The following is a 27,421-nucleotide window of genomic DNA, read 5'->3' on the forward strand; positions in this document are numbered from 1 at the left end:
CCTATTGGAGTTATAATCAGACCCCTATGATATATGCAGAAGAGATCATCGTCTCACGTTTCATCTATGCTGGTAGGTGCAAAGAGAGAGGGAGAAAATATTTATATATCAATTAGCCTGTAGAAGAAATTTTGATCATTCACAGAAGGTCGGGCTCAGGGTAATGTACGCGGACAGGGTCAGCCCCCTTGATGTTGAGAAGGACCGAAAAAAAAAGGGAAGGAAGCGAAAATGCTAGAGCCATCTTGCTTATTATGGAGCAACTGTTATTTTTGTTTGAAGTACCATCTCTGACGTACATCCCAGAGTGAGCCCATATCTTGGTTGTTGCGGTAGCAACGTATCTCCTTCCAAGCATTAGCGGTGCGATTGCCTTTCGCTCGTCCGTCGACCTCCAAGATGTGACTTATAAGTGCCCTTGGTGCTGAGATATTGTGGACGATGACCTCGTCTATTTTATTGATGGGGTCTTCAGCCTCAAGTTTAGGATCAGAATCCAACTGTACGTGGAGAGGCGTGTGCGCGGTTGTAGGCAAATATTCGGTTGCATATGCTGCACTGGTAGATCCAGCGTCAAGTAGAGGATTGAGTGCTTCTCCTGTCATGTCATCTAGGTTTTGTACATCTGTGTTGTCGACAATCTTATCATGATTATGCATATGTGATGTGGGTTTGATCCTGGGCTCGGGATTTGGTGACCGAAGTACAACCTGCACCTTTGACTGATGTTTAGGTGGAACCATTAGTTCAGTCTTTGGGTCTTCTTCGAATTTTGATTCAACTGGTTCAACGATGGGGATTTTGGGTGGTCGGCCCCGCTTCCGCTTGACTGGGGGCTGTGCTGCGGGCTGAGGCATTGGACGCTTCAAATCATTGCATGGTGGCTTAACAGGGCTCATGATCACTACCTGGATCTTTGGTATGTCCTCTTGGGTCGAAGGATCTGGCTCACCCGGTGGACTAGATGGTAATTGGCTCGGTATTGGACTGTATGGCGGAGTAGAGAGCGGGGAGGACATGAGAAGATCTTTCTTATCTTGGTCATTTCTGAGCCCGGCACTGCGAGGCACATTCTCCCATTTTTGGCTTTGCTTTTTGTTGGTGCTCATTTGAAATCCACCCTGGGTAATTTGAGTCTGAGGACTAATATGGTCTTGATTGTTTCCGGTAATTTGAACCTCGTCTTCTTTCGCTAAAGATCGATCACTTGATACCTCCTCAGGCCCTTTTTCCACAATTTTGAGCTTCCTGTTCTGGGTTTGCTGGGTTTCATCCCCTTGGCTTGACGGTTCTACCTTGGGAGGTTCAGTGACGACACTTTGTAGAAAGGTACGCTCTCCAGCCGGCAAGACGAATGACAGTTTAGAGTCGTTGATCTCATGGACCTACATAACGTCAGTATAATTATTCACAAGCCTCGATCAGGTTGAGCCGCACTCTAGCCTCCTTATCAATTATTATGCGGTCGACTCCTCTACCATAAACATAATTGAATCTCCAAACGTCCCCAATCTGAATCACTCCTTGATTGATCAGAGTGATCAGCTTCACTTTGCTCGCTTCTCCCGAAGCGAGACTCTTATCCAGTTTCTGTTTCTGGCCCCAGAACTCTTCATATTCCTGTTCTTTGAAAGAGTCGAAGTCGCCATTCTCCCGCTCTTTTCGTGCCTCGTCTGCCTGTCGCAACCATTCGGGGTCATAGCGGCCATTTTGAAGATCGATCTGGAATTGGCGAATGCAATCCCGCCAGTTGTTTGAATACCGAATAAAAGAATCAGGGAGTGGTGGAATCTTTGCACTTGGGTCATCTGCTGGTGGATCTGCATTTGGGTGGGTATCGGCGGGAAGAAGATCTAGAATTTGGCGTTTCTCGTCCTCATCCAAGGCATGCCATGCTGCGGAGCTGGCAAGAAGTTTCTAACCATGGAAGAAAAGAGTTTAGTTTATAAGAAACGTCTACCGTCTTCTCCCGTACACATCAGGACATGAACATACCACCAAGTCTGCGTCGATCAAAACTGACTTCTCGCTTGTCAATGCTTGTTCCTCGCTCCACTTTCCCCGAGCTGCGGCTTTGCGGGGTTCTCTTTTGGTAGGGGACCCCGCTACTGGTCGTTTCCGGGGAGCCATTGCGTTGTTATAAATTCCTGCTGCATCGGCAGAGCTGGGCGCGATTTGTCTATGGCATGACCAGAGTTAAGAAGTCAAAGCTCCCGTACACAAAACCCAAAGCGGAGAGGTTGATAGCTTACCCCGAGCGCTTGGTTCTGCCTCCTTCCACCGCCTTCTTGTGGGCCATTCTGGCCGATTGCGCAGTGATTCTTGAACTAAACAAAGAGTGTTCCCAGCGTTCTTTCACTATTCGCGGCCGGCAATATGGTCAAATCAACTCAGATTGCAAGGATTGACAGTATGTCAGGCTCTTGAAGAGGGGAAGAAAGTGCTCTTGCTAACGACAGAATGTGATCAGGCTTGATGCTGGCTGCCTCAGTGGACGATGAACAGGTACGACAGTGAATGGATAAATGTGGCGCTGGATATTGACTGACAACATTCAAAGGCAGAGAGTGATCTGGCAGAGATCAAGAATCAAGCCAAGATGATATTCCGCCGCCTGAATCGTAATGCTGCGCCACAAGCAAGCATTGAGTCGGGCCAGTACAACCTTCAGTGAGTGAATACGATGTCTCTCATCACAACAAACTTGGATTCTCATGACAATACAGCTATCTGATCAAAGATGACATTTGCTTCCTATGCATTTGCGACCGCTCCTATCCCCGCAAGCTCGCGTTCACTTATCTCGCTGATTTGGCCTCCGAATTCACCACCACCTACTCCCCCTCACAATACCAATCCCCCAACCTCCGCCCCTATGCATTTGTCGAGTTCGATACCTTCATCCAGCGCACAAAGAAGCTTTACCAGGACAGCCGTGCGTCAGGAAATCTCGATAAGCTGAACGATGAGCTGCGTGATGTCACCCAAGTCATGACCAAGAATATCGAAGACCTGCTGTACCGTGGAGATAGTCTAGAGCGTATGGGCGAGCTGTCCGGCCGCTTGCGGGAGGACAGCAAGAAGTACCGGAAAGCAGCAGTCCGCATCAACTGGGAATTGTTGGTGAAGCAGGTAAGACGATCCACCCCGAAATCCCTGGTCCATCCAGTTCTCTGACCACATGACAGTACGGACCTTTCGTCGGCCTCGGACTGTTTATTTTCATCTTCCTGTTCTGGCGATTCTTCTGATGCCCCCTTTATCGCTGGAGACCTTTTTCGCCGGTGCTCCCTTGTATGATTGTATGCATAGTTAATAAATCATTGGTGGTTGCAGGACACGATCCACCCAGAATTCACACATGAAGCACCTGCAAACTGCAAAGCAGATACAACAAGCTTGTAGAGTTGAAATAACACTCTATATTTCATCTTCTTCCTCGTCAAAGTCATCCTCTTCGCCCATATCGTAGAGAATTCGGCCTCCTTCACCAGGTCCATCGCCATGCTGCGCATCAAAGTAGGGCAAGACAACACCCTCTCTGTCACGCCTCTGTCGATCGGTCAGACCCAGCTCGAAGGTCGATTGAGGCTCCTCATCGTCACCATAGTCAGGTTCCATGGGGGGATTATACAGGATATTGTCATCAAGAAGAGTCACAATCTCCTTCACATGATTTGCAGAGTACCGTGAAGCAGGAGGGAGAAGATACCATTCCAAGACACCTCTTCCACTCTTGCGGCGGTGCTCTAGCTCGAGAACAATTCCTTCAGCAGCACCGGTTCCAAGAAGCTTGTCCAATCTACCTAGCAGAACGCCATCTTGTTCTTCTTCGAGCCCAAAGACCGGAGCAGCCAGACTGCGATCGCGCGCAGCCTTCTGGGCTAAGATGTGAGAAAATGAATGAAGTGTGATGATGCTTGTGGCGAGATAAGTGAGAACAGAGAATGGAGATGGCAAGTAGGAATTTTGTGCCGGGAATCCAGGAGTATCCTGGTGGTATGTCACCACCAAGGATGCGTCGGACTTGAGAGTCGCCGGGTTTGTCGGGGTAATGAAAGCACCCAGAAACGATGGCAGATGGAAGTTAGGATCCACGGTCCTTGAGCTTAAGAGAGGGTTGATAGCATCAATGATAATGAGACGTCCTATACCATCGGTCAACTTGGTTCCTGTCACATAATTGAATGCGCATTTTATGACCACTCACTCTTTGAGGGGCCAGCAGATGCGACGGGCTGATATGCCGCAGCCACTTCTTTGATAATGTCGGCTGGACTTTTGCGACGAGTGTAAACAATTGCATCGCAATCGCTCGGTCGCTTTAACGTCTCAAAAGAGATGAGGGTGACGTGAACTTTGGAGAGCTGCGCAAATAGTCAGCATTGCAATTTCAAAGGCTGAGTTCATATGGAGAAACGTTGGTGCATTTTTTGTTTTATTTTTCGCGTAGGAACATGTACTTGCCTTGGCGCGTCTGATATACTCCTGGATGAGGGGTGTGGCGGGCTGTTCCAATGAGTCCAAGAGAAGCGTCAGCGGTGAGGCGGTGTCTCTGAGACTCAGAAGTTTAGATATGAGGAGCAGATTATGGGTTCTCCGGTGAGACAAATTGACTGGAGCCATTTTGATCAGCAGGCTAGACTTGAGATGGCTGATGGTGGAGGTTGAGGAGGTTGAAGTGGGGTAGCCTGAGCTTCGTTGCAAAAATTTCGTGTGATTTTACAGTTGAGGCTCCACGGGCCGAACCGCGAACTAGTTGCATTTGATGGCTTGCCCTTCCCTTTAGTGCTCACCCTTTGCCGCTTTTTGAGATCCGATTGAACGTGAGCGCGTCTCTGAGTATCCTCTAAGCAGCAAATCCGCTCACTGAGCACGACAGCATCAGCCAGTCTGGAGCGCATTTCAACAGTATCATGCTGACCCATATCATTGCATTCATACACCCAGCACTCTTGACTGTTGTCCCCGACGTAACGCTGTCGCCTTCCATTTAGCGGTCGTTCATAGCTTTTCCGCTTTTAGCTAGAGTTTGGGGGGCGAGTCCTAGCCCGCATGCAGGGCCCACTTTAAAACCATGCATAGAAGGATGTATTGGCAAAATAATGAAGGGGCCAACGTGATGTATTTCGAGTCTAAAAAAACATGACTAACAGACAACTAGTCAAATTGGGTATCTTTCTAGCGATTTACGTATTGGATCACTATTGGAATACCCAAATATGACTTGCAAGCTCGTTCATATCTGCTGCCGATAGAATGAAATCAGTCTCCCCATCTGTCGTCTCCCTCACAAAGACGTCTGAAAATCTAATCTCTAGCTGGCCATTGATCTGAGGGCAACCTAGAGGATTGCAGACAATTTTGATCCTTTGGGTGGGCGACGGAGGCTTGTCATGGCCCCTTCACCAGCTCTCGATGATTGGCTTGCCATAATGAATACTGATAGTGATTGCGACTTTGACGTGACTTTCCGGGTCATGTATCCAGAATTTGATGTCTTTTTGGAGCTTGGTGCGGTATTCTGAGCAAAACTTCTCGCCAACGAAAGTTGGCTATTTGTGCGATTGACGAGAACAGGGTGGGTAGAAGATTTCATTATCAATAGAGCTGGTTGATAGACATGGTCGTATATTTTCCCTGAATTCATTAGTAGTTTAACTCCCGAGTTCACGAACAACTCAAACAAGGAGTGAGTGTTCTTCAATGTGGTCATACACGCATCCGAGTGAGCCTTCTTCACGTTTCAATCTCTCGAGTTCTTGTTATAAAACCGACCCTTGCGCGCTCCATAACTCATGGTCGACATGCGACACATCAGTTTGAAGCTGTACCCAACCAATTTTACCCTTAAGGTTGTTTTACAGATCAATTTCATTTCTTTTCGAAGTCTTGCATTTTCTAGAGTCTCGATGCACCTGAGTCATGGAGCACTTTAGCCTGAATGATGGATAAATCAGTTCTTGTTGAATCAAACAAGCAAGTGTATCAAACTGCACTATAGGATTATCTCCGCCACCGGAATATTCTGGCAATCAGAATAAACTCAGAGCCGGCACCTGGACAATCTCCATTACAACCACATTATATCCCCCTTGAATTGCGCAAGAAGGATGCAGATTTGTATCTCTTAATCTTCGACCAATAAATTTCCTAAACCCTTCACCCAAAAAGTCCACTCTGATCCCCCGCGAATTTCACCACACGGCCATTCGCGCGAGACAGCTTCTTCGTCTTGAGCGCACCCCATGAGTGAGCCTCCAGCAAAGCGACCCCGTCGCGTCGACAGCAACGCAATGTGGGAAATGAATGACTCTCAGACCCGTCCCACAGACTCAGGTGCAGAGGTGGATCAAAGGCGCTCACCTGCGTCCCGAGGTCCGCGTGAAGATCGTCGATTCAGGTCACGCTCGCGAGACCGAACAAACACAAGGCGAGAACGGAGCTGGTCTCGAGATCGCCGCGACCGTGACAGAAGGGACAACCGAGATCGGGATGGCCGGGGAACTAGGGAACGAAAGAGGAGTACCAGCCGAAACCGTGGCCAGGATCGTGGCCAAGATCGACGAGGTAAGACCGGCTCTGGAGAATGCAAAAATTGCTGCGGTAAATTTTATTACACCTAGCTAACAGTAAGGCATAGGGTATGCACCTAAACATGACAAGCACCGCGAACGTTCTCGCTCACGATCACCCGCTGGAAACGGCTCTCGCCGAACCCGTTCACCTCCACTTCGAGGAAATAAAGATGACCGTCGGCCTGGTCGCCGAGAGCCTCGGCCCCAAGAAGATGAACGAAAGGCCAATGGCGCCTATATCAAAGGGGAGGAGATGAATGTTGACTTCAAGGAGGATGCGGACGAAGATGAGATGGAAGCGATGATGCGAAAGGCTATGGGATTTAGCCGTTTCCGAAGCACCAAGAACACCAAAGTGCCTGGGAATGATATCTACGGTGTGCGCAAGGAGAAGAAGACGGAATACCGCCAGTACATGAACCGGACAGGCGGTTTCAACAGACCACTCAGCCCGTCACGGTAAGGGCAGTTCACCAATCTGCTCATGATTGTTTCATTATTGGTCCGAAGGCTTTCGGCTGTACCCCAAATCGACTGGAGTCTCATTGCTCCAATTTTTCTGTCTTATTCCTAGCACAATGCATTCTCGGAGCATGGCATCCCAGGGTAATTTTACAAAAATATGCCAGAAACATTGCGACTTTATTCACCTACGCACTGAGTATGATAGTAATCAAGATTTCCTTCTCCGCCAATTAAAACAATGGCAATATAGTGTCGTGGATAAGAGCGATGCACATGACTGGACATGCCCCGATAGAAGTGACGTAGCCGTCGTTGACTAAGACAGGTCTTCCAACTTCCTCTTCCCTAACTTCTCCAAGGTGGCTTCGATTCGTCCTCTAGCTCGCAAAATTGCGCCGATAACCAAGATGTCAGTATCTGGAGATCGTCGAGAAATTGTCGTTGTCGGTAAGCATAGACATTTTGCGCCAATCCTGTACCCCGCACCCTAAAGTATACTGACCAAAGCTTTTTCAACTCAGGTGGTGGCATCATTGGATGCTGTTCCGCCTACTTCCTTACAAGACACCCTTCCTATGACCCAGCTAGACACAAAATCACCCTCCTCGAAGCCTCCGATATTGCAGGAGGAGCGTCAGGAAAAGCCGGGGGGCTTCTAGCACAATGGGCATACCCGGACAACCTAGTGGGCCTCAGCTACCAACTCCATCAGCAGCTGGCGAAAGAACATGATGGCAAAAACACATGGGGATATAGAGAGACCAACTGTGGTCAGCTTGTCGTCCGAGGTCGTACCATGGCAGAAGTGACCGAGAAAGAAACCGGAGATGGAAAGCACGAGTCGCTGCAAAAGCGTAGCGCAGCCGCCATGTCCAAATTGAAGGCCGCCAGGATCCCTCAGGACTTGGACTGGATTGAGCCAGATCTCCTACGGGCTTATGAGAGTATGAGTGGACCAGGCGAGACAGCCCAGGTCCACCCCTACCTATTTACTACATCGATGGCAAAGCTAGCCGAAGAAAAAGGCGCAGAGATCATCCTTGGACAAGTTACAAACATTGCGCGTCCAAATGACAAAGTCGACTCGGTCTCATATACCGACAAAGCAACAGGACAATCGCGCACAATTCCCGCCACGGATGTGATTGTCGCGGCCGGTCCATGGACCCAAGCTGTACTTCCAGAAGCACCTATCACAGCAATGCGCGCACACAGTGTTGTGATTCGACCAACAAGATCGATTAGTGCATATGCGTTGTTCACCAACATTGAGATTCCAGCCAACTTCAATCCGGCCAAGAAGTCCCGACCAACCGTGGCCGCGCCGGAGATCTATACGCGTCCTGATGACACAGTGTATGCATGTGGCGACGGAGATAAGACTGTGCCGCTGCCACCGACATCTGCTGAGGTAGAGGTAGACTTGGAGCGCTGCCAGGAAATCATAAACCACGTGGGTAGCATTTCGGATGAACTGCGAGATGGTGTGGTCAGTAAGCGCCAGGCTTGTTATTTGCCTAACTGTGCCGGTCCGGGAGGGCCATTGGTAGGCCCAACTCATACTAAAGGCCTCTATCTTGCTGCTGGTCATACATGCTGGGGCATTCAAAATGGCCCTGGAACTGGGAAGTTGATGAGTGAGTTTGTGTTCGATGGTAAAGCTAAGAGCGCAAAGATTGCATCTCTTGATCCTCGCGATCAACTTTAGTCGACTCACTTGATGCTGTACATACAGGATTCACGTACAATAGTGACTATCAATATATTTATACAGTATTGACCAAATAAACAATTTTAAACTTAACAATGGCTGCTCCCCCAGCCAATTGGAGACTAGCAAAATCCATCGATTTATTAAACTACACACTGATCTGAATTTGCATTTCTAAAAACGCTGCATTATTTCCGTTCAAATGTTGTTCCTGGTCCAGAGAAATGGCCGAATCACAAGCATCGGCAAGGAAGCTCGGGCCACGTCATTGCGGAGAGAACAGCTAATCCCCGAATCAAGTCAAAACTGTCCACATCTTCAATGTCCCCTCAATCGGGTCGTTGTTACTGAAAAGAATGCATCTCCGGATCACAACCCTCCTCACGTCGCTGCTCTATGCGACGGGGACTCTTGCAAGCCAAGACCCTAACGATGTGTCCGTCTTGATTAAAGAGGCCGCGCGTGCCAATAACGAGTCGCTATTATGGGGTCCCTACAAGCCCAACTTGTATTTCGGCGTGCGTCCCCGGATCGCAAACAGTCTCGCTGCTGGATTGATGTGGGCAAAGGTGGATAACTTTGCTACCGCACAAGGAAGTATGTTTTCGTTTCATCCTATCCAGATCAACGCTCAATCGCTTTCAAGGGTTAGCTCTGCACATGTTTACTGACTCCAATTGAATTGTGTAGACTTCCGACACACTTGCGAACAGAATGAAGGAATGGCTGGGTACGGATGGGATGAGTACGACATCCGCAAGGGAGGACGCCAGACTATTCACGATGCTGGAAACACTCTGGACCTCACAATCGACTTCGTCAAGGTCCCTGGTGGGCAAAACGGTGGTAGTTGGGGATTCCGGGTGAAGGGTACTCCACGTGAAGACGGCGCACCGGACCAGCCTACCTCGATTCTGTTCTATACAACCCTGGAGGGACTGGGTCAACTGGGCGTGGACATGGACAGCGTTGGCGATGCTCCTGCGCTCGAGGGTGACATCAGGTTGAATGGTTACTCTTCCGAGCTTGGAGACTTTTCTATCGATGTTACTGCTGGCCCTAATACCAATGATTATTTCGAGCATAACCACCCGAGCTATGAGGCGAAGCCATTGGGCAAGGGTATTGTGTCTAGTCAGACCGTGCGCCAGGAGGACCTTTGGCAGACTAAGGGTAAGCTATGGTGGTTGATGGCTTGGTTGAGCTATACTGATCAAAATTAGGACTTATGTTCTTGCAAATGAAGGAGGAAATTGAGCCGACCATCCAAGAATATGGAGCGGAGAACCCCCCGCCTCCTGCTCAGCTGTTTACTGTTAAGCATCAACCCGGTGATGGCAACGTTCACCTTGTTCAGAAGGTTTTCAATGGTCCTTTCGAGGTATTGTTACTCGCCCTGTCCGGGGAAATGTATATGGCTAATGGACCTAGTTCGACGTTCTTTTTTCATCTGGCTCTGCTGGTGAGCCTCTTACTTGTAAGTCTTGACATTTGCAGTTGAATGCCTTCTCAAGCTTCATTCTCACATTATACACAGCGGAGACGATTACCAAGGAGCTCAAGGAATCTTCCCTTTCTTTCTCCGAGAGGTTCAAGCAGGTGCTTGCACCGCAGGTCCCCTTTGACTCGGCCAAGTACCTGAAGTTTTCCAAGGCCATGCTTTCCAACCTGGTTGGTGGAATTGGCTTCTTTCACGGCGATAGTGTTGTCGACCGGTCCGCTTCTCCTGCTTACGAAGAGGAAAACGAGGGCTTCTGGGAGGAAACCGCAGCGGCTCGCGCAATGGCCAAGCCTGTTGTCGAGGCCCCCAAGGATCTCTTCACCTGTGTGCCTTCTCGTCCATTTTTCCCTAGAGGTTTCCTCTGGGACGAGGGCTTCCACTTGTTACCTGTGATGGAATATGATTCCGACCTTGCGTACGTGTCTCAATGCCCTTATCATTGCGTGCTTTACTGATATTCCCAGTCTCGAAATTATCAAGAGCTGGTTCCACCTCATGGATGAGGATGGGTGGATTGCCCGCGAACAAATTCTTGGCATGGAAGCTCGTAGCAAGGTGCCACCTGAGTTCACTGTCCAGTACCCCCATTACGCCAACCCCCCAACTCTGTTCATGGCCCTGGAAGCGTTCATGGACAAGGCCTTGAGTAACAAGAGCATTCAGTCCGAAGGTCTCGATTCCAATGATGTCGCCGAGAGCCTCCGCACTGCAACTCTTCGTAACCCCGACCTGGCCGTTGCCTACCTTCGTTCCTTCTATCCCCTGATGAAGAGACATTATAACTGGTTCCGTAACACTCAGCGTGGGGACATCAAGAGCTACGACCGTGAGGCGTTCTCCACCAAGGAAGCCTACCGCTGGCGTGGCCGCTCCGTTCAGCACATTCTAACCTCCGGTATTGATGACTACCCTCGTCCCCAGCCACCGCATCCCGGTGAGTTGCACGTTGATCTGATCAGCTGGATGGGCATGATGACTCGCACATTGCGCCGCATTGCGGAGACACTGGGTGAACAGGAGGATGCCGAGGAGTTTGCATACCACGAGAACGCTATCTCGCGCAACATCGATGACCTGCACTGGGACGAAAAGGAGCAGACTTTCTGCGACGCTACCATTGACGAGTTTGAGGAGAGCGTCCATGTCTGCCACAAGGGTTATATCTCCATCTTCCCGTTCCTGACGGGTATGCTTGGTCCTGACAGCCCCCGTCTCAAGGCTATTTTGGATTTGATCAGCGACCCCGAGGAGCTGTGGAGTGAGTATGGCATTCGCAGCTTGAGCAAGAAAGATAAATTCTACGGCACCGAGGAGAACTACTGGCGCAGCCCTATCTGGGTTCCCATCAACTACTTGACTGTGAAGAATCTTTATGTGAGTATTATTTCCTTGAGGATTCCATCCATGTCACATGCTAATTTCTTCTCTCCTAGACTATCGCAACCACTGGTGGTCGTCACCAGGAACAGGCCCGCGAGATGTACTCCAAACTGCGCAAGAACCTGGTGGAGAATGTTTTCCGTGAGTGGGAGAAGACAGGATTTGCCTGGGAGCAGTACAGCCCCGAGAGCGGCGCTGGTCAGCGGACGCAGCACTTTACCGGCTGGACCAGTATGGTGGTGAACATTATGTCCATGCCAGATCTGGCTGCGCCGGCTGAAGCCCATCACGATGAGCTGTAGTCAACTCGCTTGAGATGGATGTAAAATAGGGGGCATAGATTAGACAGCATATTCTGTCATATGCATAAGCAAATGCACAACTCGTTGAAGTCGAATGAGTCTGTTGACTTTGGAAAAAAAAAGTTTCATTATCATAGTGTCGTATGTCAGTGTCGTCGGTCGGAGTCACGATCCCTACGTCGCTCGGGAGAACGTCTGCGATTGCCCGGCGAGTAGCTACGTCCGGCCCGACCGAGCCTCACAGTACCCTCATCCTTGCGGCCCTGGCGACTCCGAGACCGTGAAGGGGCCCGTCTCCTTTCGCGATGGTGGTCCCTGGCACCTGATCGGGACGGTGATCGTGAGCGGTGCCTTTTGCTGCGGCGATGATGATCACGGTCTCGGTCTCGCTCGCCATAATGATGATGCCTGCGGTGTCTTCGTTCTCTATCACGATCACGACCACGGTCAACACTGCGCTCGTGTCGCCTTTCCCGGCGTGGACTGCGACTGCGACCATGCCGTCGGCTTCCCCGTGATTCTCTTTCCGATTTCCCAGAGTCCATAATATCCTTATCCCCGTCTTTATCTGCCATTTTCCCTCCTCCTAATGGCACCATATTCGCATTTGCGTCGCTTTTCGACGGCACCGGTAGTCCAAGTGCAAGGGCCATTGCTTCCTCTTCCGCATCCTTGACTCGTTGTCGTTCTTCGCGCTCCTGACGGACTCTTTCCTCTTCATCTTCAACATCACCTTTCGCATACCACTGGAGATCTCGGCCTTGTTGCCAGCGACCTACCGGGGCCATTACCGAATGGCCCAGGTAGTTCTCGCGATGGGTGGAACCCTGAACGTCCGACCATTTGAACTCGGTGCGGCCGCCACTAGAACATGATTAACATAGGAACAAGTCTCGGCAGAAGGAAGACTCACCGGCTGCCTTCTTTGCGTATACCTGCAACCAAATCCATGATGATAAGGTGGAGACAGTTAGTTCAAAGAAGGTTAAGCAATGAACCTCAAAGGCGAAGGCGGTGGCAATGCGGAGCTAGCCCGTTACAACTGGCATTAGCTAATGGAGCTAGTCCGGACACGGGAATGATTTGTCAAAATGCTCTTCTTTTGTGGAGCTTGTGAGGGGTGGATAGCCTCACCGATGATAATGCTCCTGTGTTGCCGGGCATGACCATGTGTACTCCTGCACGTCACCCCTTTTCGCTTCCTCCACGTCCCCGAGGCTCCCCGGCAATGATATTAAATCCACGTTCCCCCTCCGCCCTTACCCCCACTCACGAAGTACCTTTGTCGCCTGTTCCCCACTGCTTGCATCAACCAGCCCGAGCTTGACGACCTCACTATGTCTAGCCGTGAGGGCTCCGATGAGGAGCTCTTATTTGATGGTAGAGAGAACATAAGGCCCCAGGTCCTTGCGCTGAACGTTGAGACGCACAATGACAGAGTTAGTCCACCGAGCATTCCTCACGTGGGGTCAAGTTACTAATTAAAGCAGTTCTCTGTGTAGGTCTTGCGATGTATTGCTAGTTCGGACATGCCAATGAATGCTGACGAAACCCAAAGGAAAGAAGATCAAATTGCGCCGACAATTGCGACATGGAGGTCCAATCTGGTAGGCTCCCCAACCTGATCTCTAAGCCCTCCTCCGGTCCAGACTGACTGTTGGATAGGCAGCTTCCTCACAGAGACGAAACTTATTATTCGCGGCATACGGATCCGACATTTATGTCTGGATACCGACGGGTCCTTTTCAGCTTTTGGGCACTGACCCTGAGATGATTATCCGTCCCGTGATGGATGACCCGGTTGCAAGCGGATATATTGATCGATCAAATCCACATACTATCAATAATATCTTGGTGGACGACCTTGGCCGAGACGAGATACTACTGCTCGTCACCGACTCTGGTAATGTGTGCGCCTACCACGTGGAAGCGATTCACTCCGCCGTGACCCGATGCATCAGCCGGGGAGACAAGCGACCATTCGATGGTGCAGAAGTGACACCGTTTCTGACGGAGAATGTTGGCATGAGTGCTTGGGGGCTGGCAACGCATAAATATGCTCGTCTTATTGCCGTCAGCGCCAACACCGGCCAGATCACGATATTCGCCTTCGCGCTTGTGGATTCTACATCAGTCGACGATAAAAATGGTTTACAATCTTCTTCGAATCAAGATCTTGATCACCTGGATCGGACGTGGGTTCACATCCATAGCCTGAAGCAGTTCCGGGAACTTCGGGAGTTGATGCCGGTCAATCATCGATCCCAGAACTTACGGCTTACTTACAGGGGCCACTTTGACAACATCCCGTCCATTTCATTTGCGAATTTTGATCTGGATCCCAATGGTGAATGGATGGTCAGCACGGATATTAGCAATAGAGTCATAGTCTGGCGAGTCTGGGACAGTTTATACCCAAACCAGGTATATTACCCTGGCCACCCTGAGAACAATCCTCCCCAAAGGGGCTGGACTGTGCTACCGCTAGATCCGCGAACCTTCAAACGCCATCAATCCAAAGAAGAAGCATGCGGCTGTGAGCCAAGGTCTGAAATCATCGGGGACCGAACGATCCTTGATGTCTCAAAAGCAATCGAAGAGATCAATGATGCGTCTCAGGTCTTCGTTTTCGGTGACGGCGAACCGAAGACTCCGGAAGATTATACCCTCCCCGATGAAATATTTTCAGAGAACCCGTTTATCGGACAGGATCCGAAATACCTCGAACAAAGCAATACTGAAGATGGCGCTGTGCGTCACGATACCTCCGATCCATATGCAGACTCAGAAGATGAGCCTGGATTATCTCATGCTATCCGGGATAACAGTCGGCTATCGGGCCTGTTCGAAGATGACAATGAACACTACCGAATTGCTCCGCACCTGCATTATTCCTGTGCCAATGACCAGCTCTCCGACTCTGGTTCCAACATTCTAAAGGAACAACCTGTTCACCGTAAGGACTTCCTGGTATACGACGCACCATAAAATGATCGAACTAATACGATTCATAGCACGCTTCCCCTCTTTCTTCCCCGTCATCCACTTCTCCGAGCATCATATTAGCCTTGCGTCATACCCCTTGGATTCTGAATATCATTTGCTGTGCAAAAACCCCCTTGCTCAAAGATCATCCCCCTCTATCGACATCCACTCCGCCTGTGACCGCTTTAACATGGTCAAGTATATTCCGGAGGTCGGCATCGTGGTTGCCGCGTCGCAAAAAGGCCGTGTTGCCATCATCTCCCTGACCTGGCAACAGGAAATCGGCTTCGCCTTCCGAGTTGACTGGATCGTACCTTTCCTCACCCAGGAATTCCGCAACCAACGACCTGTAATCCCCTTGCTCGGCCTCGCCGTGAGTCCCATGCCAGGTTTCGAAATCCCACAAGACGTTCCCTGCATCCCCCAGGGAATCGACCCAGCCGACTGGCTTTCTTTCAACTATCGTTCCCTCGACCCGGACGAGGACGACGAAGCACCGTCTTATCCGCTTTCATCTAACCCCTCGTATCATCAAGAGCCATACCCTGCATCGTGTCCCAAACCAACAGACCAGAGCATGTCAAGATCGGGCTCAGGTCCTGAATCCGAAGCTGAACCTGAACTCGAATCAGAGTCCGAAGAATCATCTGAAGTTATCTCAATATCCGGCCGTGTCAGTTATGAACATACATTGCCGGAGCTTCACGCCCAAGCGTCGTTGGGCTATCGACCCGATGAGCCCTGGCATGGCTCACATGCCTCGCGACACTACCGCGTTCTCTTGTTGTATGCTGATCATACCGTGATGAGCTACGAATTCTGGCACGACTGGAATAATTGAACAAGCAAGCATGGACATCGATCTGTTGGGCTTAATTAAGGGCTATGATAAACGAGTATGATCCTCAATAGCCTAACAAACCTTGCCCTCCTATGCTACTTCTGCATCTGGAATGTATGAATATCAAAATTACTGTTACACCCAACTTTAATCTTGAAACTAGATTTCAACTGGAGGTGCTGTCGACTTTAAGACAGCTAGCCTTGTTTGGAGGCTCGACCCACAGAAAAGAAATCTGAGCATACGCCCGTAAGTCTACAAATCACAGTCTCGGAATGTCAAGGTAAAAAAAAGAAAAAAAAGCCAACGAAGCATAATGTGACACGAAAAATGGAAATCATTAATAAACGAACACTGAACCAGTCGCTCGACAATGCACCCAAGTCATAGGATTGGAAAAGGCGAGAACAATTCACCGACAAGAATTATTAATGGGAGAATAATAGTTGGGAAGAAAGCAAATGCGAATTGAAAAGATAGGGAATTCGGGAAAGGCTAATATATTTTATGAACAAAGATGTACATTTAAACAAGAAATCCATAGTACCGGTATCAGTGTCATCGTGTTCATTTCTCATGCAAACATCAAGGCTTGGAAATGGCCTGCACCCGCTAGTAGAAATAAAGGACAAGAAGCAAAAATGAAAATGAAATATCGGGTATCAATTAGCGCGAAAGCAGCACCAGCCAGCCCCTCAAAGGTCAGCTTCATCCAGCTCGTCGCTATCCCATTCGTCTTCGCGGTCGTCTTGTACGAGCGCCAGGAAATGCTGTAGACCAGCTTGCCACTCCAGATCAGGGCGAGCACCGGGAGCAAGACGAGCCGGACGGTTAGGAAGAGCAGCGGGACGACCTGGGAAGGGAGGACGGGCAAGAAGAGGGCGAACGCGGCGTCGAGGCCGTTCACCTGCTTGTCGTATGCGTACTTCAGCGATGGCCCGGGCTTGGGCTTGTCGCTCTAGTGCAGCGGCACGGGCAGCTCGGCCTTGGTCATCGCCGGGGCCTCGTGCTGCGGCATGAGGGGGACGGGGTGGAACAGGTGCTGGGGGTGGAGGGCGACGACGGAGATCAGCTTCATCATCGCTGAAGTCGAAGTCCCAGACTGGAAGTTCATTTTCATCATCGTCATCAGAATCGTTATCATCGTGTAAACTGTTATTATCGTCGTCTTCATCGTCGAAGTGAAGTAGGTGTTCAGGAATACGGTGCAAAGCCTCCGCGCCCACAGGGTTAAGGCCGTCGCCACCTTCCAGATCCCAGAGACGATTGAAGCAGCTGTTTTTGCCGTTGTTGAAGTGCTGGTATGGATTGTCGACTGGGAGCCAACTGGAGCAGAGATAGCAGAAATGAGTATCGCATTGGCGGCAGCGCATGTGGTTGCAACCCATAAGTTTCTGACAGGGCACGTTGCAGGTCGGACAAGGAGATGTGTAGAGTCGGAGATATTCGTCGGTGGCCTTTTCTTCCTCGGTCCTTTCTGCGACGCGGCGGGGGTAGCAACGGACTAGAACGCCGTGCCAATTACCTCTGCACACGGAGCAAAAGGCATAATTGCAGTCCTCACAGATAGCCACACGATCTGCAGGCGGAGGAAGTTGTGACTCATCCCCCGCGGGATCGAATGCAAGATCCTCTTCTTCGTCAGATGATTCGAGGTCATCTGTCATTGGGTCCAAGGGTTTGGGATGCCGCTTTGATCGTGCTGCACCTTGACACCATTGCCGTGGACAGTAAATGGTGGTTTTGTCGGCTTCAATTTTCTTTTTCCGCTTGAGCAAAACGTATCGCTGCACAGTCTCTGGTGCCAATGGGATCTGAAGAAGCTCATTGGGTCCGAGGGTTGGATCGTGCTTTTTGCGCCGTGGGGTCTGGACTTGACTACCAGGCGCAGGAATGGGAGCCATGTTTTTATCACAGTCTGGAGCCATACATTTAATGTTGTCGACGTCGCCCTCCGTGATGGACGTATTATAAAAGTCCTGCAGGCATGGGACGCAGAAGACGTGAGAGCAGCGTAGGAGTCGGTGGCAATTTACGCCTTTCTTTGGCTCAAGGCAAACCCCACATTCAAAAGTCTGCTGCTCAAAGTGTTCGCGTTCCGCCTTGTTGTTAAAGTCTAGTAACGCAACTTTCAAATCTCGCGATAGAGAAAGCTCGCCATCCATGGCGTCTTGAATGCCAAATGCCGTTTCAGCAAGTTGGTGTAGATGGTCGATATATGTGTAGACAACCATATCTTGGCCGCATTCGCTCCACAGTCGTTCACAATCCTCCACCAGTTTCGTGAGGGTCGGAGGTGAAAGCCATCGCGGGTGAGTGGTAAGATTCACCCGCGGGGGTTTTTCGGAGGGGTATCCATCAGGTAATTCGATCTCGAGATTGAGCGGCGGTAAATGCGATAGCATATGTACATCTCTGACAGCGGCCTGTTCGAGATCGGCCTTGGAAACGTCGACGGAAGTTGGTGGTGTCAGTGCTGCGGGGAGGCCGCTATCGAGCGGTTGCTGGAAGCTGACTCGAGTTGGCGATGGAAGTGCGACTGGCAGGTCCAACACAGCCTTGAACGGGAAATCTGGATCAATCTTTGTCTCTGGGAAGATTGCGACGATCGAAGAGAGTTCGACGGAGCGATCGTCCTCGGCGGGGTCTTCGGCTTCGGTCATGGTAGCAGAGTCCGGGATACTGAGGATCCCGAGCCCGGGTTGATGAAGATCTGATAATAGTAGAGTTGAGTCGCGGTCGCAATGTCGATAGGAACGACCTAGACCAGATGTGCTAGTCTTGGATGGTCATACCTTGCGACGTGGAGACTTGTAGGTTTGGGAGATTTTTTTTTGGATTGCGAACGTGGGATGGTCGTGGCCACCAAAAAAAAAGTGGCGACCCTCGGGATCGGGCAGAAATGGGATTGACCTGCAGGACATTTTCTTCAGCGAAACAGAACGGAAGAAATTACTCCCATCATGTACCACTAACCAATCGATCAAGGAACTCTAGAGCAGAGTAGCCGGAGGTGCTCCCGTGTGTTGAGTACTGAGGGGTCTATCAAATGATGTAACAGGAAAGCGGGAGTATATAGAGATAGCAACTGCGTCATTGTTTGCTAGCAAAACGAGTTCACGTAAAAGTTGGGTGTAAATAGAGAAGAGCAACAGCGAACGCACAAAAAATAAATGAGAAACAGAAAGAGGAGAGAAGCGAGAGGAAAAGTAATGTCACAAAATGCAGCCCAGCCTTTGGTGCCTAATGAGGGTATTTTGATCTGGACTTGAATGTGTGTCGAGGTTTTGTCAGGTTTGCTGGTATTTCACGGTATGTATTCAGGGCTGAACCATTTAAACTAAGTATTCATATAGATAGTTAACTATACAAAGTAGATAAGACATATAGTAAAAGGTAACGATACCTGTGTTGCAGTATTGTACTCTATACATGTTTGTCATGTTTGCTGCTTTATCTTATCGCGACCCTGAAGAGTGGCCCGTGCGTCTCTTGATTCTTATTGTTGTTCACTTGGCAAGTTTCCAAGCTGTGCTTATTCTCCATATCCTCACCATGTCTGATACACCCCTGGCCTCCTTGTCTCTGACACATGTCCACTATGTGACTCTTCCCCCAGTCTCAAATATAGGGATCAATGACTAACCACCAGGACAGAACCCGGAGGATCCCCTGTCCTTTGCATCAGCATGGCTCGCCCTTCTGCCCCAGGCGCTCTGCGTCTCATATACCACTCTGATCTGGGCCACCAGGGAAATTGAAGTGATCTTCATGTTTGCAGGACAGTTGGGCTGTGAAGGACTGAATTTTGTGCTTAAGCGTCTCATCAAGGAAGAACGTCCAAAGGGTATGTTGAAACGGCTAGCTTGAAACTTGGCACCATAGCACCGGACATTTACTAAGACCCCATTTTCACAGAAATGTTCGGCAAGGGCTATGGAATGCCCTCCTCACATGCCCAGTTCATGACCTTCTTCTCTGTCTATCTTACCCTTTTCCTCCTCTTCCGACACACTCCCGCCTATGCGACTTCCTATCCTTTCTTAGGCACTTTGCTGAGAGCCTTTGTGACTATGATCCTTCTCGCTGTTGCAGGTGCAGTTGCTGCTAGCCGTATCTACCTGAACTATCACACCACCCGCCAAGTACTAGCGGGCTGTGGAGCTGGTGTGGTGTGTGCCTTTGGCTGGTTCATCATCACTGGCTTGCTCCGTCGCTGGGGATGGGTTGACTGGGCTGTTGAAATGACAATTGCGCGTCTACTACGAGTGCGTGATTTGGTGGTAAGTGAAGATCTAGCTGAGGCCGGCTGGCAGCGATGGGAATTATTTAGATTGAAGCGCCGCAGTGATGCCCGCAAGTCGGAGTAATCTTCATACCATTTTTGCTTTTAGCTAGAGGTGATATTTTCGGTTATGTAAAGTAGATCATACAAGGACATATGGAGAAGTATATCGTGCTTGCAGTCATCGTGAAGCCAAAATCAATATACCTTCTAAAGTTGGTTGACGTGATACCCCTTTGCGTATAACTTAGATCACGTGAGATACGCCTATCTCCCTAACTCCGCAATCGACTTTCGGTATACCATTGGCTTTGGCTTGCACCATGACCCAGCCCCTTGAGGCTTTCTTGACCAAGGGCAATTTATTCAATCTCTTTCTTTAATCTTAATGTCTTTCGTTCTGTGACCAACCAGCCAGCCTCTCCTTTCTGGCGATTCCAAGGGTGTTGACAGCTTGGCATGAGAACACCCCCGCGTGAATACAAAATTACTCTGTCAAGATGGAGATCTCCCAAGAGCCACGCGACGCGACAATGCCAGAAGAGCATCATATTGTCATGGCCGATGAAGTCGATCAGACAGGAACTGATATCTCACCAGTCTCCGATGACCAGCTGATGGAGGAGGTTGCGGAGGAATTGCGACAAGAACAGGTTCAAGACCAAGCTGCTGAAGCTATACAGACCATTGAACCGACCAGTACACAGCCCGAAAAGAATATAAAACGACCCGAACTACGTCGAGACAATCCAGTAGCTCCTCCACCGCCACTTCAACCACCCCCGCCAGCCCCGGTGCAGCAAAATGCGGAACAAGCCACGGATTCCCTCAGCTTAGCACAGCTGCGCCGACTTGTTCAGGAGATGCCAAAGGTGGAACAGCCGGCATATGCATTTGAGTATGCGGACTCACAGGCGTTCCCCGAAGAATTGGACGAGTGGTTCCAATACAATGATTTCGATCGTGTCATGCTGAAGGGCATGAAAATGACTTTTGATCGTCAATGGAGCATCTTCTGCCGAAACAATAACCCACAGGCCCCAGATTCGTCTTGGGTGGACGCCTCAGACAATCAGCGTCGCAAATTCATGTCACAGTCTCTCGACAAACTTCAATATCCAGAGATATCGGTACGGATAGAAGCTTTGGAGAATCTCTGTTATGCTGTGACGGGTGTCTGGGGCCTCACTGCTGGTAGACCGACGCCAGACTATCCCACAAATCCAGACACGGAGACCGCTGCAGAATCACCGCGGTCAAAATCGCTACAGATTGAATGGATTGAAAAGAATGTTACGCTCATTCAGCAATGCGCAGGAATCCCGTTGCTGGTTAAGAGGCTGTCGGAATTATTTGATCGCACTCGTCACTCACAGACTGATCAAGAGGGATCGGAGTTTGACCGACTCCATCCTGGCGATATCCCTGCACCTGAACGTGAAGCCAACCTGGTGCTAACATTGCTGTATTTTTCGATTGAGATCGGTCGTAGACAGGAGGCTCGGGACCCTCAATTCACCCTGATCCGTGATGCATTAAGCGAGTCGGACCCCTGCTTGCTGGTTACAATTGTTGAAATAATTGCACGACTCCGATGGGACGAGACTGCCAATATTCCTCTCACTCGCATTATTCTACTACTATGGAAGTCTTTGCTTCTGGTCTTTGGTGGCAGTGCCCAATTGAAGAAAACCAAGGACCTATTGGAGCCATCTAAGTTCCCTGATGAGGATTCCAACAATCGCAGAGGGCCGTTCTTACATGCGTCTCCACTGGACTACCACCTTTTCCGCCAGGAAATTACATCCAAATACCCTGCTTACAACCCTCCACCACCTATTGTTCCTCTGGAGCTGGAAAACAATTCTATCCTACCTCCTTTCCCACAGCATCCTGCCAGGGGTAACACCTCCAGTGGTCTGTTTAGTGGAGTCGGACCGTCTATCGCTGGCGGAAATGGTTCAATTCTCCAACAAGCTGTTCATATTGCAACCCCAGCACCCTCTCCGCCTCCATCACCAGGTGGCCCTGGAGGCAAAGGCGGCAAGAAGCAAAATTACCAAACCAACCAGAACTTCCCCCTGATGTACCCTCCTTTAGATGACACCAGCAATAAAATTGGGGGCAAAGGTACGACTGAACGGCAAGATGTTTTGGTTGGAAAGCGGTGGGAAGGCAGCGATGTTCCTGCGTCAATTATCGAGGCTGGCCGACTGTTCTCTACTCACGTCAAAATGGCTCGGGCGATGAGACAGCTGTGGGAGGAGCGTGAAAACTTCATGAAGTACGACCGAGGCTGGAACCTATCGCCTGAAGATTTACGTGACGAGTTGGATCAATTAAATATGTCTTCCGACTCTGGTGCTTCGGGGGCCAAGAAGTCGACAAAGGAAACAGATGATCAAGACACCCAACGACGACTGGATGCCGTAGAAGGCTTTTATGTAAGCTCACTACTCGCACGTTGATCTGCAATATACTGATATCTTCTTGCAGTCTCAAACACTGGTTCACCTCCAGTCAATTACGATTGTCTTTTTGAAGATAATTCTGACCAACGTCAGTGCTGTGGTGAATCAGGCGACTTCTCAAACTATGGGGTATGTCTATATTCTGACACATGCATAAACATGGATTCTAATATTTCTTTAGCAATGGGCACGGTCTTGATGGGTCCTCAACGGAGTTTTTCTCTGACTCCTCTGTCGACGAGCTTGATAACATCAGGCTGCGCGAGATCACCTCGAAAGCCGTTTCTGGCACTTTACTTCTTCTCGTGAAATGGTTTAAGCGATCTCGTGAGTGTTTGCCTTGGATGCTCAGTATATCTATGGTCACTAATGCAAAGCAGACGTCTTAAAGTTCGAGTATATGACACAGCTTTTACTGGATTCGAACTATCTGCCATTGATTCTGAAGATGTTTGCTCATCAAGATGTGGATCAAACAGTGGCTCAAAAGAACGACCGTGATGATCTATCGTATGTTTTATTGCTCACATATTATCCAATCAGCTTTATTAACATACAGCCAGTTTCTTCCATTTCTGCCGCGAGAATACCGATCATCGATCAGATATCGATGAGCCTGACTGTGGAGATACCGAAAGCGAAGATGAAGCCGCGCCGCCACCAATCTCCCGAAATCGCCCTCATCTGTACCGCGCAGATACCTCAGTGCGTAACCTTTCGCACGAGGAAAACATCGCCGGGTCAAATGGCCCTGCTCGGCCCGAAGTCGATGAACTAGGCTATCCTACTGCCCCTCCCCCGAAGGAGCCGATAACCGTCTTCTCATTCCGCAATTTCTTCTCTGCTATCAATTACCTTCACATTATGCAAAAGATCACGCGTGACAAGGCACACCGCTGCTTGCTTCTTGTGCAGTACAAATCTAGCACTATCCTCCGAAAGGGCCTCAAGATTCCTGACCCCTACCTCCGATTCTATACACTCAAGCTCTTCAAATCGCAAGTGCCATACTGTGGCCGAAAGTGGCGACAGAGTAACATGCGCGTTATCACCGCCATTTACCTGTACTGCAAACCCGAACTTCGGGACGACTGGCTCGCAGGTTCGGATGTCGAAGGTGACGTCGAAGTGGCCTTGCCACTGGAACAGGCTCTTCGAGGACTGACACACTGGTGGCATTTGCGCCAGTACAAGGGCGTGATGGGTGGGCGTGAAGGTACCACCATTATGGAAGAGGAGCGTGATTTCTTCGTTCGTGAACTGGAGTCGATGGGCTGGGGATTTACTGATGACATGGTTGGAGATGACTCGGATATGAGTAACCCCGTGATGAATGGAACGGAGTGGGATGGTGGATTGCAGACGGAGGGCTGGTCATGATTTGCAGGAGTGCAATGTAAATGAAATGCATATACCCAATTATGATGAACGTTGCCTAGTTCCTTGTGTTATGACAATGGCAATCATCAAGACAAGCCTGTCCACGTGTCATTTAGCCAGTTAACAAAATATGTATTTTCCACAGATAGCTATACCTATTGAATGAAGTATCATTGTCCTTTGAATGTTTAGTTGGATATAGGTACAAGATATACCAATAAATAGATCTCTTTCCAAGGTTCCTCCTCCCATGATCCGGGAGTCTCACCTTGCAACTCCATTTCAATTTTGTTCTTTCATCGCCCCATCAAACCATGATCCTCACAGACTTTATGGGAAATCAACTCTTGATCGACCGTTCAAAGCCATGTCGTCGACGAAGGAGACGCACGGTCACTTGCCGTGTCCTCCCTGAGTATGGTCTAGTCAATTTGGAATTCAGTGAGTATGCTCCTCTTTAGACATTGGAACTTCCTTATTGACTGCCTCAGTCCTGCTAGATATCGCTCAGGGTTCCCCAATGGGTCTACTCCCTTTTCACGCAAATCACCTGTGGGTATAGTCACAAACTCGAGGTTATTGGAGTTGGGACTGTCATACTTCACAAACCGACCTCACTGGCCAAGGAAAATGGAATCGCGATGTATTGTATTGAAGAGCGTGTTTCATACTCTTGGTATGCCTTTCATCTCCTGGGGTGGCCTCTCCCACACGACTACGAGATCGTTGTTCGAGGAAAATAAGGTGAAGTTAAATCCGCTCCCATCAACACTCACTTAGACAGTTTCCCGGTAGCATTTTTCAAACCAACCATCCCTTGCATAATTATGGATGGGGGTTGTCTCAGTAACTATCTCTAAGGCCCCAATATGGGACCATCGACATTAGATGAGTCTGTTTCTGCTAGGCCAATACTTTCCTTGACAACGCAGAGAACCACAGATTGGCGGTCATGCGGTACTTCTAATCCCCTCTTGGGCATTGTAACACGACAACGCAATGCCACACCCCAGATGATGTGAAGAGGACTTCTCTAACGTTGCTATAACGAAACTGAATCTTTAAGCTCCTAAGCTGGAGATCATCGGACCACCAAAACACTTGAAAATTTTTGCCACTTTTCAAGGCATCATAGCCAAAGGCGAGGGGAATCTTAGGAAACGGCATTTGAGACATGGGAATATTGATGATGGTGGCTTATGCATACCAGAGGTACCACAAAATTGGCATATAGTTTTATATATACATGTCAATTGAACGCAAGAATTCTCGTAAGAATTATCTGCCTTAGCTATATATTTCTTCCAGGATTTATCTCAAATTGAAATTCCTACATGTAGAACCTTTTTTGCCAAATGTATATATATTAAACGATTTCGACGTGGCCCACCTGGGGCATGCGCAGCGGGCTTCGAGTCAGGAACCATACTGATTCTCCATCTCCATCACGATACTGTATTCCGCCGACCTAAAAGCAATAATTCACAAACTACGTCTTTCTGCTTTTGATGTAACCTAACTGACGAACTGATCAGTTGAGTATGGCTTCGACATGATGCATTACATAATCACATACATGTCGGGTGGACCACTCACCGCACGCCTATCGATAAGCACTGCACGTGACCATCAACTTTTTTTTTTCATCCCGATCAACAGCTGGGTAACGGCTCTCCAGTGTACACTCAACCACCTTAGCCCATCATGTCCGACGAAATTGTCTGGCAGGTCATTAACCAGCAGTTTTGCTCCTACAAACTGAAGTGAGTCACGTTCCAACTTTAACCCAATCCTTCCAATTTTCTACTTTTCATGGCTACCGTTGTCCCAATTCGCAAGCATCTCAAAATTTCGAATCTAATCAAAAACAACTTGACTAACCACTCTGCCACAGAACAACAAAAGGACAAAACTTCTGTCGCAATGAATACAATGTCACCGGTCTTTGCAACCGCCAATCATGCCCCCTCGCCAACTCGCGGTACGCAACCGTCCGCTCTGACCCCGAGACAGGCGTCATGTACCTGTACATGAAGACCATCGAGCGTTCCCACATGCCCAGCAAATGGTGGGAGCGAGTCCGTCTCTCTTCCAACTACGCCAAGGCCCTCGAGCAGCTGGACGAGCGACTGATCTACTGGCCCAAATTCCTCACTCACAAGTGCAAGCAGCGTCTCACGCGCCTGACGCAGGTGAACATCCGCATGAAGAACATCGCCAAGGAAGAGGATCGCCTGGGTGAGAAGATCGTGCCAAAGCTTGCGCCGAAGGTGCGGAGACGGGAGGAGACACGTGAGCGCAAGGCTCTTTCGGCTGCTAAGGTTGAGAGGGCGATTGAGCGGGAACTGATTGATCGATTGCGGTCCGGTGCGTACGGCGACCGACCGCTTAATGTTGAGGAGGGTATTTGGAAGAAGGTCTTGCGTGGACTCGAGCGCGCGGGCGATGGTGAGCGCGATGAGGATCTGGACGATGGGGAGCTGGAGGAGGAAGAGGAAGAGGAGGAGGGTGTTGGTGAGGTGGAGTACGTTAGTGACTTGGATGAGGAGGAGGATCTCGAGGATATTGAGGATTGGTTGGGTGAGAACTCGGCTGAGGACTCGAGTGACTTGGATGAGGACAGTGATGATTCCAGTGATGAGGATGAGGATGAGGAGAGTGATGATGAGCAGAAGAAGCCCAAGCCCAGTGCTAAGCGGAAGTATGCTGCTCCTCAGCAGAAGCCGAGGAAGAAGGGACCCCGTATCGAGATCGAGTACGAGACCGAGGGTGCTGACCGTGATACTATTATGGCTTGAGCTTGATTTTCTCGGGGCAATTGGGAAAAGTTTGATTGCATGGCGTTGTGGGTTTCTTTTCTTGTCTTGTGTTCTACTGTGATCGGGCATCATACCCAGCTATCGCATCTACTGCTCGATGAATCTTGTCAATACGGGTTAAGACACTTCATGGGTCTGTTATTTATCATCAAAATTATTATCATTCAACCTACAAGGTTCATGCAGTACTTCTCAAGTACCCAGGTGGTGCAGATGTCTCCCGAGGTTACATAGTAGGTATCAACCTCGAGGGTTTGGAGTCTATATGAAAGATTTTGAGGATTGTCTCTTGACTGAACCCCGGAGGATCAACAATGATCTTGATGTAGTTGGCGCCCTTGACAATGCGCGTTTCCCTTCCTCCAGGCTCGCAACAACGGCCTCAGCAGGCATATTGGGGATTTTGCTATGGGTGCCTTCAGGACTGACCTTCAGGAAGCTGGTTACTGGTGATTTAAGTTACACTTCTCGTACCAGTTTTTCCAATATCAAACTCAGAGAGCAGTGAAAGAGGAAAGCAAGAATAATGGATTTCTGGGCTTATACAAGTGGCTTCCTTATCCTAAGGTCTATCTGAAGCCTAAGCTTGCAGCAACTACATTATCTATTGTAGATTCAAGTCTGCGATACTACCACAAACAATAATGGTTTACTGAAGCTAAATGATAATGGCTCATGAAGTCTGGTATTCGAACGTTCATTG

General features: G+C 49.4%; 10 protein-coding genes across 10 annotated transcripts; 6 read left to right on the top strand and 4 right to left on the bottom strand.

Moving 5' to 3' along the window:
• Positions 1 to 266: 266 nt before the first annotated feature.
• N7484_000385 (uncharacterized protein) lies at positions 267 to 2,299 on the bottom strand (the record flags this gene model as incomplete). Its single annotated transcript, XM_057110806.1, has 4 exons — positions 267 to 1,385; positions 1,438 to 1,917; positions 1,996 to 2,179; positions 2,253 to 2,299. The coding sequence occupies 4 exons, from the start codon at positions 2,297 to 2,299 to the stop codon at positions 267 to 269; spliced, it is 1,830 nt and encodes a 609-aa protein (XP_056978032.1).
• Positions 2,300 to 2,376: 77 nt separating this feature from the next.
• Positions 2,377 to 3,251, top strand: N7484_000386 (SNAP receptor SEC22; the record flags this gene model as incomplete). Its single annotated transcript, XM_057110807.1, has 5 exons — positions 2,377 to 2,410; positions 2,471 to 2,505; positions 2,561 to 2,670; positions 2,727 to 3,132; positions 3,189 to 3,251. 5 exons carry the CDS (start codon positions 2,377 to 2,379, stop codon positions 3,249 to 3,251), a joined length of 648 nt encoding a protein of 215 aa, XP_056978033.1.
• Positions 3,252 to 3,420: 169 nt separating this feature from the next.
• N7484_000387 (Elongator subunit IKI1) lies at positions 3,421 to 4,626 on the bottom strand (the record flags this gene model as incomplete). The annotated part of the gene is made up of 3 exons (XM_057110808.1): positions 3,421 to 4,172; positions 4,211 to 4,357; positions 4,464 to 4,626. The coding sequence occupies 3 exons, from the start codon at positions 4,624 to 4,626 to the stop codon at positions 3,421 to 3,423; spliced, it is 1,062 nt and encodes a 353-aa protein (XP_056978034.1).
• Positions 4,627 to 6,248: 1,622 nt separating this feature from the next.
• N7484_000388 (SNUT3/LISCH7 family protein) lies at positions 6,249 to 7,041 on the top strand (the record flags this gene model as incomplete). The annotated part of the gene is made up of 3 exons (XM_057110809.1): positions 6,249 to 6,298; positions 6,321 to 6,570; positions 6,667 to 7,041. The coding sequence occupies 3 exons, from the start codon at positions 6,249 to 6,251 to the stop codon at positions 7,039 to 7,041; spliced, it is 675 nt and encodes a 224-aa protein (XP_056978035.1).
• A 409-nt stretch (positions 7,042 to 7,450) lies between these two features.
• On the top strand, positions 7,451 to 11,937 carry cwh41 (mannosyl-oligosaccharide glucosidase; the record flags this gene model as incomplete). Its single annotated transcript, XM_057110810.1, has 9 exons — positions 7,451 to 7,490; positions 7,565 to 8,684; positions 9,110 to 9,351; positions 9,445 to 9,927; positions 9,978 to 10,135; positions 10,186 to 10,231; positions 10,292 to 10,670; positions 10,720 to 11,629; positions 11,689 to 11,937. 9 exons carry the CDS (start codon positions 7,451 to 7,453, stop codon positions 11,935 to 11,937), a joined length of 3,627 nt encoding a protein of 1,208 aa, XP_056978036.1.
• A 146-nt stretch (positions 11,938 to 12,083) lies between these two features.
• Positions 12,084 to 12,888, bottom strand: N7484_000390 (MMtag domain-containing protein; the record flags this gene model as incomplete). Its single annotated transcript, XM_057110811.1, has 2 exons — positions 12,084 to 12,801; positions 12,851 to 12,888. 2 exons carry the CDS (start codon positions 12,886 to 12,888, stop codon positions 12,084 to 12,086), a joined length of 756 nt encoding a protein of 251 aa, XP_056978037.1.
• A 386-nt stretch (positions 12,889 to 13,274) lies between these two features.
• On the top strand, positions 13,275 to 15,763 carry N7484_000391 (uncharacterized protein; the record flags this gene model as incomplete). Its single annotated transcript, XM_057110812.1, has 4 exons — positions 13,275 to 13,376; positions 13,440 to 13,544; positions 13,603 to 14,893; positions 14,952 to 15,763. The coding sequence occupies 4 exons, from the start codon at positions 13,275 to 13,277 to the stop codon at positions 15,761 to 15,763; spliced, it is 2,310 nt and encodes a 769-aa protein (XP_056978038.1).
• Positions 15,764 to 16,458: 695 nt separating this feature from the next.
• Positions 16,459 to 18,426, bottom strand: N7484_000392 (RBR-type E3 ubiquitin transferase; the record flags this gene model as incomplete). Its single annotated transcript, XM_057110813.1, has 1 exon — positions 16,459 to 18,426. The coding sequence occupies one exon, from the start codon at positions 18,424 to 18,426 to the stop codon at positions 16,459 to 16,461; it is 1,968 nt and encodes a 655-aa protein (XP_056978039.1).
• An 892-nt stretch (positions 18,427 to 19,318) lies between these two features.
• On the top strand, positions 19,319 to 23,899 carry N7484_000393 (Phosphatidic acid phosphatase type 2/haloperoxidase; the record flags this gene model as incomplete). Its single annotated transcript, XM_057110814.1, has 8 exons — positions 19,319 to 19,366; positions 19,421 to 19,610; positions 19,682 to 20,046; positions 20,549 to 22,492; positions 22,545 to 22,648; positions 22,701 to 22,846; positions 22,900 to 23,029; positions 23,083 to 23,899. The coding sequence occupies 8 exons, from the start codon at positions 19,319 to 19,321 to the stop codon at positions 23,897 to 23,899; spliced, it is 3,744 nt and encodes a 1,247-aa protein (XP_056978040.1).
• A 1,704-nt stretch (positions 23,900 to 25,603) lies between these two features.
• Positions 25,604 to 26,697, top strand: N7484_000394 (ribosome biosynthesis protein MAK16; the record flags this gene model as incomplete). The annotated part of the gene is made up of 2 exons (XM_057110815.1): positions 25,604 to 25,662; positions 25,794 to 26,697. The coding sequence occupies 2 exons, from the start codon at positions 25,604 to 25,606 to the stop codon at positions 26,695 to 26,697; spliced, it is 963 nt and encodes a 320-aa protein (XP_056978041.1).
• Between the last annotated feature and the right edge of the window lie 724 nt (positions 26,698 to 27,421).

The sequence above is a fragment of the Penicillium longicatenatum genome (assembly GCF_028827895.1).
Source record: "Penicillium longicatenatum strain IBT 33135 chromosome Unknown contig_11_segment0_segment0, whole genome shotgun sequence".
In the NCBI taxonomy this organism is placed as follows: domain Eukaryota; kingdom Fungi; phylum Ascomycota; class Eurotiomycetes; order Eurotiales; family Aspergillaceae; genus Penicillium; species Penicillium longicatenatum.